Source organism: Lupinus angustifolius, chromosome LG05 (genome assembly GCF_001865875.1).
Source record: "Lupinus angustifolius cultivar Tanjil chromosome LG05, LupAngTanjil_v1.0, whole genome shotgun sequence".
Lineage (NCBI taxonomy): Eukaryota > Viridiplantae > Streptophyta > Magnoliopsida > Fabales > Fabaceae > Lupinus > Lupinus angustifolius.
Genome location: NC_032013.1, coordinates 4,360,035 through 4,376,197, shown reverse-complemented (window position 1 = coordinate 4,376,197; position 16,163 = coordinate 4,360,035). Strand labels below are relative to the sequence as shown.

Here is a 16,163-nt window from a genome sequence, read left to right as displayed (position 1 = left end):
AACAAATGACTAATAAAACTCAACCATAATCATATCTATTTCATAATAATATAATGTTTAAGGGATTTAATTAAAAATATTTTTCAAATATAGATAAAAAAAAATTTAATTAAAAATATTTACTAACTAGAAAATAAAAATAAGTAAAATTATAAAATAAATATATAATACTAAAAATAAAAACAAAGATTTTGAAGTTTATCATGAACTAAAGTTTGATTTATTGAGATTAATATCAACAACATTGTTTACGTCATTAAAATTTATCGCTTCAAATTGTATATTCAAAGTTATTTTATGCTTTTGTAATGTAACTATTAAATCAATTGATTCAATTCTATATAGACTCTTTACTATTTTGGGTAAAGAAATAATTCTCCTTTGAGTGTGTGACTGATACTCTAAACAAATATTGCTCTTAATAATTGAATTATTAAGTTTTTCGTTAGGACTTAGCGGGATCTTACCCTCTACAATATCTAAATGTATCCGAAAAACAAAGTATATACTATTTTTTGGTGTTGAGTATATACTGTATTTTTATATATAAAGCAAGTATATATGTCTTTTTTATGCGTGTAATACGTATTTTATAGATAATAATTGGAGTATATACGTCTTTAAAAAAATAAAAAAAATAAAAAACAACTCGTGGGACCTGTACTTACAGATAATAGATTTTCTTCATGATTTGTCACTTTCTTTTCACCAATTATTATCTACCACGTTATCTCTTCTCTTCCAACACTACTCTCTCTCACTCACCATAAATGGCTAAAGATAGCAACAGCTATGATATTCACACTCACCAAAAATGCCCGATTCCACCACCCGCCCCGTCGGCGGCACCGAGTTCAGCTGGTGCAAGGCGGTTCCCGGCGGCACCGGAGTCACCGTCCTAGGTCTCCTCCTCTCCAAACCACCACCCATCTCAATTATCCAAAATACCCTCCATAATCTTCAAAATTCCCATCCTATCCTCCGTTCCAAAATCCACCTCGACGCTTCCACCAATACTTTCCACTTCGTTACTCCCTCAAACCCTCGCATTCAAATCGAACCCTTCGATCTTCAATCAACGGCCCAAATCATCGATACCGAATCCAACGGCCACGATCATGGTGATAATCATACTCATAATCACACTAACCCCTTCCAAATACTCGTGGAGCACGAGATGAACCGGAACGCGTGGCGAGATATCGGTAACGCCGATAGTGACGTTATTTACGCCAGCGCGTACGAGATTAGCAACGAGAGGTTCGCGGTGTTCATACGGATCCACACGGCGGCGTGTGATCGTGCAGCGGCGGTGGCGCTGCTGAGAGAGATGATGCGGCGTGTTAGTGGTGGTGGTGATGGTGGAAGGGGAGAGAAGGAAGAGGAGATGAATTTGGCGATTGAGGAAATGATACCTATGGAGAAGAGGAATAAGCCGTTTTGGGCGCGTGGGTTGGACATGCTTGGTTACTCGCTGAATGCGTTGAGGCTTGGGAATTTGGGTTTTGTAGACACTGAATCGCAGAGGAGTTCGAAGGTGGTGAGGATGCAGTTGAATGCACAAGAAACGATGAGCCTTATATCTGTAAGTCACCCCTATCCCACTTTCGTTTTTTTATTTGGTAGAGATGTTTTTACTTCTTAGATAGGTAATGCGAGTTTAATTTTTTAATTTTTGTCTAGGCATTATCTAATAATGTGGGCTAGAATCCCCATAATCAAGGACTAACCCACATTTTATCCATTTGTTTTATAGTTAATATTTACTACCTAATTCAATTTAAATCAAACAAACTATTAAATTTTTATGACTAAAATATGAAGTAAGTTTTTTCAATTGAAGTGAGTGGATTCTATCCCAAAAGTAAATTTGGAAAACTAAATTAATTCTATAGGAATAAAGTATAAACATCATTATTTATATAAAGTTTACGTTATCTCTTCCTTAAACAATAACCAAACATCATTGTTGATATAAGATTTATCTTATATCTTGAACAATAACTCGATCTATTTGTGAGTGACAATTAGTTTAACAGACAATCAGCTGCTGGAAAGGCATGAGTTTCTATAGAATGAGAGATACTATTGATTGTATAGAAAAATAATAACTCTGTAGTATTGCCCTAAATAAAGAGAAATTGAAGAGAAATTGAAACTTTCTCTCATTTTGTTGAGAGAGAAGAAAGTAGGGAGAGAGGAAAAAAGTAGGTTGACCCACAAAATTTCTTTCTCTTCACTTATGAGGAGAAAATGAGAAGAGAAAGAGAAACTTTACCTAAACAATGATCTGTTGTACCAAATGGTATCCCAAATTATGTCTTAAACAATATCAATTGAAAATATTAATTAAAATTATAACATTTATTTTTAATTAATAATAAACAACATTTTTTTTTCTTTTCTTTATTTTAGAGACATTTTTATAATTTGAAACACAATATCATTAATTTTTTCTCATTTTCTATTCAACCAAACAAAAGAGGAGGAACAAAAATACTTTTTTCTATTTATTTTCTCTTATATCAAACATCGCAAAAATCTACTTTATTTCTTTCTCACCTCTTTCTTTCTTCTTATTTTCTCTTGTTAACCAAATAAAGGATTAGAGAAGCTATATATATATAGAGAGAGAGAAATATTGAATTACTATTTAAAAAATTCAAAAATAAAATCCACATGACATTTTCCAAAATCTGCACTTGGAATCATTCAAGAAATAAAATTGAAGATTTATTAATGGGAATAAAACTATTTAAAGAAGCTATGTATGGAAAATATATTAAATAGCTGAATTAATTTTTAGTTAAGATATTGTGTTAACCTATTTATGATTTTTGAATAATCGGATAATTTTTTTTCTAAAACCAAATAAAGAATTCGTGATACACCATCCCTCAATGTTATTAAAACCGGACAGGTCATCACACCGGTGAGGGTAGTAGTTTAGTGGTTCAACCAGTGGTTCAGTAATTAAACTGCATGGGATTAAACCGATTAAACCGGACATACATGCTTATATATATGTGTGTAAACCTGTAACAAAAATTATCTAATACGTAAATACTCAAATTTATAATCCATATTTATAGTCAAAGTAAGAATTCTCATAAACAAACAACTTTAATAAATCCAAAGTCTAAATTACAAATACAAATAGTAACCATAAGTACTTGTCTTACTTAACAAACTCGAAACATATGACGCAAGTTCATAACTCAGTCTACAAAACATATTATATATTTAAAACTTTAACACCAAAGAGTCAAAATTGTTTCATATTGAGGTTCCATTTCTTCACCATTTAAGTCCAAAGCTTGACTAATGTTGTCTTCAACTAGGTTCACATTCTCCACATGGTTGAGTTATGCATCATCATCATCTTCTAAATTTAATTGATCTACAACAATATCATTTTCTCATACATCAATTTTCATACAAGTTAACAATAAAATAAATTAGTTATTAGAACCAAAACTGATAATGCAATAAAAAACATTACATGTATGAAAAAAATAAAAAATAAAATAGTTATTAGTTGTGCAACATCATCATCTTCCAATTCTATGTGGTATGTGCCTATGTGGGGTTCTTTAAAATTACATGTACGAACCGGCCGGTTCAATCAAATTTCGGCCGGTTCACCGGTTTTGACACGGTTCACCGGTTTTTCACCGGTTTACACTGGTTTTGATGCTTAGCCGGCGTAACACTTGTTTCGTACTGGTTATGAGACCGATTGACCGGTTCTCTGGTCGAACCGGCCTGTCCGAACCGGCCGGTCGGAACCGATTTTAATAACATTGCTATCGCTTATGAAAGCCAATTTAAAAAAAATACACTCAAAAGTCCCTTGAAGGCTTGAACACAAATTTTGTGTGACCCAATTTTTTAAGGTAGAGTATGCTCACTCAGCAACCCAACCTTTTTAAAGTCCACTTAGAAGTGGTGTTATACCAAAACAACGTTTAGTAGCACAATTTCTTTTAAAAGGTCTAACATGCTTGTTCAATGAGACAATTTCTTTTAAAACCCTCTCAGAAGTTATGTTAGGCATATCAATTATATTAATAATTTCACTCCTCCCAATTAACTATTAAATAAATATTACTAAATATGTAAAAAATAAATATTATTAATTATATAATAGAGAATAAAATATCTCTTAGTACAAGAGATAAGTTATCTCTTTCGACCACTAAAATTATGACATATATTATATTTAATCATTTTTTATAAAAATATTTCTAAAAATAAATAAGATGACATATGTCATACTTTTACTGTTTGGATGAGAAAAATTATCTCTTGGTATGAAGAGATACTTTATCTTTTATATAATAATCATATATTATTAATTTATATAAATAACCTAATATTAATTTTTGCAAATTATTATTTAAAATTCTTCTTTTACACAATCAAATGAAAGAAAACATTTCCAAAGAGGATGATATCATCTATCTTACACTTCTATTCTTTGAATCACTCAAGATATTTGCAATTTATTATTTAAAATGATCTTTTACACAATCAAATGATAGAAAACATATCCAAACAGGGATCACATCACTTACACTTTGAGTCACTTGAGATATATGACGTTTTCTCACCTGAATGTAAATGGGTTCAACTGTAATTGATTATAACAATAATCAAATGTACACGTATTTGATTGTCTGTAATAATATATTTTCTTAGCTTTAATATTTTTCATGACAATATTGCTACGTTTTGTTACCATTAGATATGAATCTATATTCTTTTTATTTTGTTTGAACTATTTTTAAATTACACCATGTTCTGTTCTAGTAAGTTTGATGAAAACTGATTTTAAAATAATGTTTCCCTTATGTTGCGATTAAAGGCCACCTTTACATTATAATACTTGTACCTATCATTGGCAATTTGTCTATGTCCATAGGCCCCATCCGTCCGTACGTTTTGGGTGGGTATGACATAAAAAATGTGTTCATTCAGCTAAAATACTCACCTAACATGCCTTTTTCGCCCACAAATATTTCAAATGGGCGGGCAGGGCGGCCCACCGGCATCAATGAATACTAGAATAAGAAATTTAATGAGCTAAATATGCCAAAAGTAATTCATGTTACCACTTGAGTACACTGTAGAATTTCCAAAATCTAATATCTTATAAATGAACTGCATGTCCAATTTATGGAAAACAATGTGTTATGTTTTGTGTTTTGAATCTCACTGTCATGCTGTGCATCTCGTAATCTCAGGTATTATAACATGAATATTGCAATATTTCAACGGTGAAATAAATAATAAGAGACAATATATGATATCATGCAATGTTCCATGTACTAGATCATTTTTACCTTTTTGTTTAATTTAGGGCGGTCCGTAAGCCCCTCTGCCTATGGTTAGGGCGGACAGAGCATAATATTTCATGCTCTATTTAAAAACGGGCATGCCCATGCCTGTGGGCATGGACATGGCAGGCAGGGCGTCCCTAATTGCCAAAACGTTGTACCTCATCCTCATCCTCATTCACATTCTTATTTATGTAAATAAGTATTCAACTTTTATATATTTTATCATTAATCATTGACTCTTAAATAAAAGTATTACAAATGAACGAGGGATGATGCACTATTTGTATATAAATCTTATTGCATATATTTTATACTATTTTATTTTAGAGAATTAAAATGTTTTTTGTATGAGTGTACTTTATATAATAATTTTTTCGTCTGTTTATTATAATGTCTAATTTAAGGTCAGATATGTTATTAGACAAACACATCAACTCCAACCACCAAGCTTCCGTTTTAAATTACACCATGTTCTGTTCTAGTAAGTTTGATGAAAACTGATTTTAAAATAATGTTTCCCTTATGTTGCGATTAAAGGCCACCTTTACATTATAATACTTGTACCTATCATTGGCAATTTGTCTATGTCCATAGGCCCCATCCGTCCGTACGTTTTGGGTGGGTATGACATAAAAAATGTGTTCATTCAGCTAAAATACTCACCTAACATGCCTTTTTCGCCCACAAATATTTCAAATGGGCGGGCAGGGCGGCCCACCGGCATCAATGAATACTAGAATAAGAAATTTAATGAGCTAAATATGCCAAAAGTAATTCATGTTACCACTTGAGTACACTGTAGAATTTCCAAAATCTAATATCTTATAAATGAACTGCATGTCCAATTTATGGAAAACAATGTGTTATGTTTTGTGTTTTGAATCTCACTGTCATGCTGTGCATCTCGTAATCTCAGGTATTATAACATGAATATTGCAATATTTCAACGGTGAAATAAATAATAAGAGACAATATATGATATCATGCAATGTTCCATGTACTAGATCATTTTTACCTTTTTGTTTAATTTAGGGCGGTCCGTAAGCCCCTCTGCCTATGGTTAGGGCGGACAGAGCATAATATTTCATGCTCTATTTAAAAACGGGCATGCCCATGCCTGTGGGCATGGACATGGCAGGCAGGGCGTCCCTAATTGCCAAAACGTTGTACCTCATCCTCATCCTCATTCACATTCTTATTTATGTAAATAAGTATTCAACTTTTATATATTTTATCATTAATCATTGACTCTTAAATAAAAGTATTACAAATGAACGAGGGATGATGCACTATTTGTATATAAATCTTATTGCATATATTTTATACTATTTTATTTTAGAGAATTAAAATGTTTTTTGTATGAGTGTACTTTATATAATAATTTTTTCGTCTGTTTATTATAATGTCTAATTTAAGGTCAGATATGTTATTAGACAAACACATCAACTCCAACCACCAAGCTTCCGTTGAACCAGTCAAGCACACAACCACCTCACCAAGCCAAGAAAACACAAACCTTACTCGAAGAACTTCAGCAGGCAATGCTCAATATACATCAAAGGCTACGTTACTTAGAGAACAAGTTACCTGATCTAACCATTAGAAAAAGTCTTATCCATTATGTTTTTATTGTTAAGTTTGTTATGTTAGTTACAAATTAGTATTGAAGCTTAAATTCCTTTCCTCCTCATTTGTATTTCTGCTATGGTATCAGAGCTCTCTCTAAGAGAGCTCTGCTGCATTCAACCATGAGTGCTTCATAATCACCCAACAACCCATTAAGCACCGCAATTCACATGGAGAATCCTCAAGATCAAGAGTCATCCTTTTACATTCATCCTTCAGAAAGCCCTGCAGTGGCATTGGTTACACTTCCTCTCAGTGGAGAAAACTATCAATGGTGTAGGTCCATGAGGATGAGTTTAATCTCAAAGCAAAAATTAGGATTCGTGGATGGGACGATTCAAATGCCACCAAAAACAGATCACTTATACAAAGCATGGGAGAGAGCTAATAACTTGGTGGTTTCCTGGATAATCAGATCAGTTTCACCTTCAATCAGCCAGAGCATCCTCTGGATTGATAAAGCAAATGGCATATGAGAAGAATTAAGGGAAAGATTCTCCCAAGGAAATCTGTTTCGCATAGCTCAATTACAAGAATCAATCATAAACATCAAGCAAGGTGAAAAGAATGTATCAGACTTCTTTACTGATATAAAAACTCTATGGGATGAATTAGACAACTTTAGACCATTTCCTAATTGTCCATGTGAGAGACAGTGTAATTGTAATTCTTTAGGAATCTTAAGAAACTATGGGGCAGATGATATGATCATTAGGTTTCTAAAGGGACTTAATGAGAACTATAGCTCTGTTAGATCACAGATTATGCTACTTGAACCTCTCCCCAAAATGACCAAAGTCCTATCCCTAGTTACTCAACAAGAAAGTCAGATGCAAGAGCAAGAATCTGAGTCAAAGGCAATGACAGTAGGAACTAATTGGAGAAAAGCCAACTTGCCTGGAAGATCAGCAAATACTGGTAGAGGGAACACATTTAATCCAGGCAGAGGTACATCTAACTCAAGCAATTATGGAAGAAACAATTATGGTTCCAATAGCAGAGGTACATGGGGCAGGGGAACCAATTCAAGCAAATTCTGCACACACTGCAGAAGAAGTGGACACACCACTAAGACATGTTACAAGATTCATGGCTTCCCTGTGAATTTTCCTTTTTCAAAGAATGAGCAAGCCAACTGTGTATCTGTGACCAACATTGAACAAGGCAAAGAGCATGATGATGGTGCAGTTTTTGGATTGAGTCAGGAGCAGTTCAAAGGTCTAGTTCATATGTTGCAACAATCTAGAACCATTCCTACCAAAGATGAGTCAAATGTACTATCTGCCAGGACAGACAATGCAAGATTGCATACTGAAGATAATAGAGGTACTTCTAAAACTCAATTTGTTTTATGGATCATAAACAATGGTGCAATTGATCACATCAGTTCATCTCTATCCCTTTTCTCCTCCTTTAAAAGCATCAAACCCATTAGGGTCAAATTACCTAATGGATCTCAAATTATCACACATATTTCAGGATCTGTCCATCTCAATCATAACATGTTTCTACATAATGTCATGTATCTACCTACTTTCTCCTACAATTTACTCTCTATACCAAAGCTAACATCTCAATTATCCTGCATCTTAACTTTTAATGAATCTTTTTGCAAGATCCAGGAGAAGAAAACTTTGAAGATGATTGGTATAACTAGCATGAACAATGGCCTATATGTGTTGAAGACTAGGATACCAGAACATAAGAATTCTTTACATGTCATTAATAATGTGCAAATTGATCTTGCTAGACTTTGGCATTTTAGGTTGGCTCATGCCTCAAACTCATATATGCAAATAATTAAAAATCTGTTTCTGTATGTTGCTTATGATAAGAATCAAACTTGTGATGTATGCCATTTTGCTAAACAAAAGAAGCTTAGCTTTCCTACAAGTGAAATTCATTCCTTGCACATTTTTGACTTACTACGTTTAGATATATGGGGACCTATCTCCACCTTTTCTATTCATAATGACAGGTATTTCTTAACTATAGTTGATGATTAATCTAGGTATACTTGGGTTTTTCCTTTAAAATCAAAAGGAGAAGCTTCAAAACTTCTCCAAAATTTCATCATAATGATAGATACTCAATTCTCCATCAAGGTTAAGACCATTAGATATGATAATGGAAGTGAATTCTCCATGAAAGATTTCTATTCCAAAAGAGGAATGACACATCAAACCTCTTGTAGATATACCCCACAACAAAATAGTGTGGTAGAAAGAAAACATCAGCACTTGTTGAATGTGGCTAGGGTTCTCCTAATTCAGAGTCAAGTCCCAAAACTTTATTGGCCTTATGCCATCATCCATGCTACCTATATTATAAATATTTTGCCCATCCCTGTTTTGAAATCTGCATCTCCTTATGAATTAATGCACAACAAGCAGCCTAACATAGATAACCTAAAAGTTTTTGGATCCCTTTGCTTTACAAGCACTCTCACTCACACTAGGACAAAACTTGATCCTAGAGCCAGTAAATGCGCCTTTTTAGGCTACAAGGAAGGCACTAAGGGCTTCGTTATCCTTAACCTTAAAACAAGATCCTTAGAAGTTAGCAGAAACGTGATCTTTTATGAACACATATTCCCCTATAAAACAACCATAGACACCTCTACCATCTACCAACCTCCCCTGCCTATCAATTCCACACCTGCTCCTCTCCTATATGAGGACATCTTTCCTCACCAAAACCTCAACCTTTCCAACTCAACTAACCATCAACCCACTGGCTCTACTACCCCTTCAACTCATACTAGCCCCACATCTACTTCTATCACTGCACCCTTACCAACACAAACTAGAAAAAGCAACAGAGTTTCCAATCCACCTAGATACCTACAAGATTATCATTGTGCCCTCCTTCATGACACCATCCCCCTACCTCTATCCAATATCCCTTATCCTCATACATCTCTTATACCAACTTATCCTCATCCTACAAACACCATCTTCTCTCTATTTCTTCCTCCACTGAACCAAAAACTTATAAACAAGCTATTCAACATCCTCATTGGCAAGAAGCCATCAACAAGGAACTCTCTGCCTTAGAAGACAATAAAACTTGGATCATCACTGATTTACCAGATGACACCATACCAATAGGCTGCAAATGAGTTTTTAAAACCAAATATATAGCTGATGGCTCCATAGAACAATTTAAGGCCCGTTTGGTTGCAAAAGGATACACTCAACAAGAAAGTATAGACTACCTCGATACTTTTTCACTAGTTGTGAAAATAACCACTGTAAGATTGCTTCTTTCCCTTGCTTCTATTCATAATTGGAAACTCCTATAATTAGATGTAAACAACACTTTTTTATATGGAGATTTAAATGAAAATGTCTATATGACCTTGCCCCTAGCTTATCCTCCCCTTTCCTAAATAAAGTATGCAAGTTACAAAAATCTTTATATGGTCTTAAGCAAGCTAGTAGGCAATGGTTTTCCAAACTCTCCACTGTCCTCATTAATGATGGTTATCTGAAATCCAATAGTGATCACTCTTTATTCATTAAACATCTTACAGATCATTCTTTGGCAATTGTTTTAGTTTATGTTGACGATATCATCTTAACTGGTAATAACTCAAGAACTACTACATATACAGAACCTTCTTCATCATACTTTTCAAATCAAAGACCTAGGAACTCTAAGATATTTTCTTAGCTTTGAAATTGCAAGGACTAACAAAGGCATTTCCATGAATCAAAGAAAGTATGCCCTTGAGATTGTTTCTGATGCAGGTCTTCTAGGATGCAAACCTGCCCCAACTCCTATGATTCATGGCACTCATCTCTTTCAGGACTCAAGCACACCATTTCATGATGTTCATGCTTACAAAATGTTGATAGGAAGACTAATCTACCTTACCAATACCAGACCAGACATTGCTTTCGTGGTCAATCAATTGGGCCAATTCATGGCCAAACCAACCACCTCTCATCATTTAGCTGCTCTCAGAGTTTTGAAGTACCTCAAAGGCACTCCATCCTTAGGCCTCTTCTTCTCTTCTCATTCTTCTATCCACATAAAAGCCTACAGTGACAGTGATTGGGCATCATGCCCCGATACTAGAAGATCACTTTCTGCATATTGCATCTTCCTCGCGAATTCTCCCATCTCTTGGAAATCAAAAAAGCAGAAAACAGTCTCCAGAAGTTCTTGTGAAGCTGAATACAGGGCAATGGCCCTCACAACATGTGAACTCAAATGGATTTCTTACATTCTTCAAGACTTAAACATCCAACCTACAAGCCCTGCAACACTCTACTATGACAATCAATCCGCCATACATATTGCATCCAACCCAGTTTTCCATGAAAGGACCAAACACATCGAATTGGACTGCACACCATTAGGGAACAATATACCAGAGGACTCATCAAAATCTTTCCTATCTCTTCTCATCTCCAACTTGCAGATGCCCTCACCAAACCTCTGGGCACTAAGGATTTTTCTACAATATATCTCAAGCTAGGACTCATCAACATATGTGCCCCAGCTTGTGGGGGGTATTAGACAAACACATCAACTCCAACCACCAAGCTTCCATTGAACCAGTCAAGCACACAACCACCTCACCAAGCCAAGAAAACACAAACCTTACTCGAAGAACTTCAGCAGGCAATGCTCAATATACATCAAAGGTTACGTTACTTAGAGAACAAGTTACCTGATCTAACCATTAAAAAAGTCTTATCCATTCTGTTTTTATTGTTAAGTTTGTTATGTTAGTTACAAATTAGTTTCAGCCTTGATTAAGCTTTGTTAGTTTAGTATAAATAGGACATAGCTCCTTTCATTGAAGATCAAGAAAGCTATTTCATGCTTTATCAATAATAAGAGGCATTGTTCATAAAGAGTATTCCCATTTATGTTTTTCTGCATTAAGCTCATTGAAGCTTAAATTCCTTTCCTCCTCATTTGTATTTCATTTATATGTGATTATTATGTTATGATAGTTACCTATGATTATATGATATTTTTGTAGAAAGTAGAGAATGTTAAGAGCAAAATAAAAAATTAGAAATTAGTCTATGGTAGTAGTTACCCAGTGTTTTAAATTGCAGTTGCGGTCGTGATTGCAGTTATTGCGATTGTGGTCATTGCAATCGTTGCGATGCGGATTGGGTCGTTACGGTGTGAATTACTTTCTGAGCAAGAACATATTTTTTATATCGATACGGTCTAATGCGATTGCATTGTGGGATGTTACGGTTACATCACTGTGATTCAATATCACACCGTAATTGCGTAATTGCAGTATGATACGGTTGCGGTAGTCACCACAACCGCAATGTTGCGGCCACATAACATAATGTGGTCCGTAATTTTAAATATTGATTGCACTATATTTATCTTTATATATATAGTATAGATATATAATATAGAAGTTTAAATTTAAAAAACAGATATGAAATTGTTTATATAGATTAATAATGCATTTGTTCAGTCCTTTGTTTTATAAGGATACAATGAAAAAATGTGATTAATTTAAGGTGAAAAATATATTTATCTCTGTTCTTATGGATAAATTATTGTTTCATGTCATTCTCATGCATGCCGGTAGGACCACATGATAAGACAATTGGAAATAGCTTATGATATGTAATTATCTACGGAATCTTTGCTGTGACTCAGCAGTCGTTTTCTGAAAGAGTTGAGTATTGTATAGGTATTCCCTATCTAATTTATTCCAATAATGCTTATTTAAAAAAATTCTTTAAATCAGTTCTCAAAGTTTATTTTCCAAAATCCAAGAGCCCAATTTTTGTGTGTTGAGAAGTCAGTTTCTATGAGGCCTGTTCTTTTTTGAATTCGTATTATCTATATTATAAATATGTTTTAGTTTATGATTGTGCTTTAGGGTGTGTGGTGGTTTAGTTTATGATTGTCCAATACATACTATAATGTTAAGTAATTGAACATTAAAGTAGCACATTCATTAAATTGACAACAAATGCCAATAGTGTTACTGAATAGAATATCACACTCAGGAATGCTTTTTGTATTTTTTGCATTAAGTCCGAGATATCAGATGTAGAACATTAAATGAATTATAAACTGTTTAGTGTTATGCAATTGGTGCATGTAATTTTTTTACTCAAATTATATATACCAGGAGCTTCCTCTGGCGTTCTGTGTAGTATGCATGCATAATTGTTCATCAAAACTAATTCTTAAATGAGCATAAGCAAGAAATAAAAGTTTTGTATCATTTTTATTTACTTATTATCAGTAATTGTTAAATCCTAAAGTCTAACCATTCATATCACCACAATGACATGTTAAATCAGGAAGAGTATTTTGCTGCTTAATCAGTAAATGTATTACTGTTATTATAGTCAAGCTTATCACGGGTGTTTTAAATTATGGTAGTGTGATTATTGTAATTGTGGTTACAGTGTGAATTATTTTGTAATTAAAATAATATTTTTGAATTCGATGCGGTCTGGTGTAGCCTGATATGACCCAAATGCGGTTCGATGCGATTACACTGTGGTTGCATCATTGTTATTAGGTGTCATACCGCAATTACAATGTAATGTGGTTGCGGCAGTCATCCAACTGTAATATTGCGGCCACATCAAGTGATGCGATCCACAATTTAATCATACTTATCATTTATGAGCACCGTTTTGCTGGATGTGTTGATATAAAACAAGAGCTTGTCTTGCTTCATGTAAGAATTAGTAATGTACCAATGCACACATAAACAGATATTTATATATATTTTGAAATCTAGGCTTGCCAATGCAAATTGCAATATGAATGAGAAAGCTTTTTATAATGTCAATCGGACTTATCAGCTAAACAAATTTCTGTTTGCCATTAAAATCCATGCACTGGAAAAAATTTCAGCCAATTATAATTAATATGAGCTACTCCTTTATAGTCTTCTTTGCCATTAAAATCCATACACTGGATAAAGTAGTAATTATGAAAACTTAATATAGACCAGTGTGCCTAAAAAAAAGTATATTCGAAATGCAAGAACTGTTTGTTATGCATCTGATGCTTTATAATCTACTTGCTTTGATGTTTGGCTGATATGTTATCCTATTCTGTACCCACTTTTTCCAATGATTAGGTAACTTGTTCAATTAAATTTAAGTTCATTACTCAATATCATGTAGGGCTGTAAATCAAGAGGGATTAAACTCTGTGCGGCACTTGCAGCAGCTGGAATGATTGCCTCATGGACCTCTAAGCACCTTCCTGAGTATCAAAAAGAAAAATATGCAGTAGTAACCCTTATTGATTGCCGCTCAACTCTTGATCCAGTCCTTCCCAATAACCATCTTGGTAAGTAGTAGTTTCTAGCCTCTTTATGCCATTTTTTTTTGTCTATAGGGATTGGAGAGTCCAAACAATAGGAGATATTCATCAATGAACTAAATTATACATTATGAGCTAAGTAAAAGAGCCATCTAACTGAGTTTGATATCACATCTTAATGCAAAGCTTATAGCGTTCGGTCTATGGTCCACATATATGTTCTTTATCACACTTAAAATGCTCATCATATTGTTGGATATATTTAAGTGTAGTTCTACATTAGATATGAGAGGATGAGCGAAACAATTTATATGTGGACAACTAATGAATCATTTCGCACTTATGGTGAGATTTTGCCTCGCAGAGCAATATTATTCCGTCTTTTAGACAAACAAAGGGCACACTAGTATACGAGGCTCCTAGTTAATGGGGTTTAGGGGAGAGTATATGTACACAATTTTACTCTTGTATTCAAAGGCTATTTCGAGGGAATTTGAACTCACCTTACCATTGTGCCGAGGCTTACTCTCTAAACTATGTATTCCTAATCCATTCTCACCTATGGGGTGTGGTTATGGTATATGTACGCAGTCTTTCCCTAATAAGGAAAGATAAGGAAAGAGACTGTTTCTATAATTTGAACTCATGACTTCTAGTAACAAAATAAAAAACATTAGCGTTGCACCCAGATTGTTAATGAACTCGGGTACCTTTTAACACCTAACACATTGCATATTTGATAATGCAGCCGAGAAGTAACATGATACTTTTTCTGTGCGTAATTTCTGACACTTAGCCAATGCATATGATGTCTGGTTCAGGGTTTTACCATTCTGCCATCATGAACACACACGATGTGTGTGAAGAACCTCTATGGGAGCTAGCAGAGAGATGCTACACGTCCTTCATAAATTCTATGAACTACAACAAGCATTACTCAGACATGGCTGACCTGAACTACCTCATGTGCAAGGCCATTGAGAACCCTGGTTTGACACCCTCATCATCCCTCAGAACTGCACTAATCTCAGTGTTTGAAGACACTGTCATTGATGATTCAGAGCAAAATGAAATGCATAAAGAGCTTGGATTGGAAGACATTGTTGGTTGTGCTTCTGCTCATGGTATTGGCCCTTCATTAGCTGTATTTGACACCATCAGAGATGGGAAGTTGGATTGTGCTTTTGTATATCCATCACCTCTTCATTCAAGAGAGCAGATTCAAGAACTAGTTGATCATATGAAGAGAATCCTTGTGGATGGTTGTAACAGTGAAAATCAAAATTGAACTATATAATCCATTTCTGAGCTACTTTTGATAAGCATATTGACCAATTCATGATCTTTGCTGCCTCATCTATTTCAATTTATGGTGTAGGATTTTCCTTTGTTTGTGGAATTTCCAGGAATTCTTAAAAGGAAGAAAGACAATGCAATTTGCAATGAATGAATAAAGTATCTGCAAAAGTTGCCATTAGCTCAGTAATTCCCTCTAAGAAAAAATGTAATGGATTTTACTCTGCTCTGGGATGGCCACTAGAAATGGAATTTTCATTGATTTCAGTTTTATACTTGAACAACGCTTATGACTGAACTAAGTTATTGCTTCTCATACTTTATTTCAAAATTATTGTCAGCTAAATTACTGAACCACCTGCAAGGAAAATATGAGGAAGAGCACCTGACAAAATCCATGGAAATTGGGTATTTAAGATGAGTCTCACTTAATTTTTATTCTATTTTTATATTTCGCTATAGTTTAAACTATAAAACAAAACTACTCAATGAATATTTTACTCAATTTTTAAGACTTTCAAAAGCTTTTAAACATGTCATAATTATCACAACCTTATATGTTTTATACGTTCTTCCCTCTTTCCATCTTCTCCGACTTAAGAAACCAATATC

General features: G+C 34.1%; 1 protein-coding gene across 2 annotated transcripts; it reads left to right on the top strand.

The window, feature by feature from the left end:
• Positions 721-15,835, top strand: LOC109347538. 2 transcript variants are annotated; one of them, XM_019587447.1, is made up of 4 exons: positions 721-1,585; positions 14,114-14,282; positions 15,077-15,554; positions 15,708-15,835. In XM_019587447.1, exons 1-3 carry the CDS (start codon positions 815-817, stop codon positions 15,541-15,543), a joined length of 1,407 nt encoding a protein of 468 aa, XP_019442992.1. In that variant the 5' UTR covers positions 721-814; the 3' UTR covers positions 15,544-15,554; positions 15,708-15,835. The 2 variants fall into 2 exon arrangements, with proteins under 2 accessions (XP_019442992.1, XP_019442991.1); XM_019587446.1 differs by having other exon boundaries at positions 723-1,585; positions 15,077-15,818.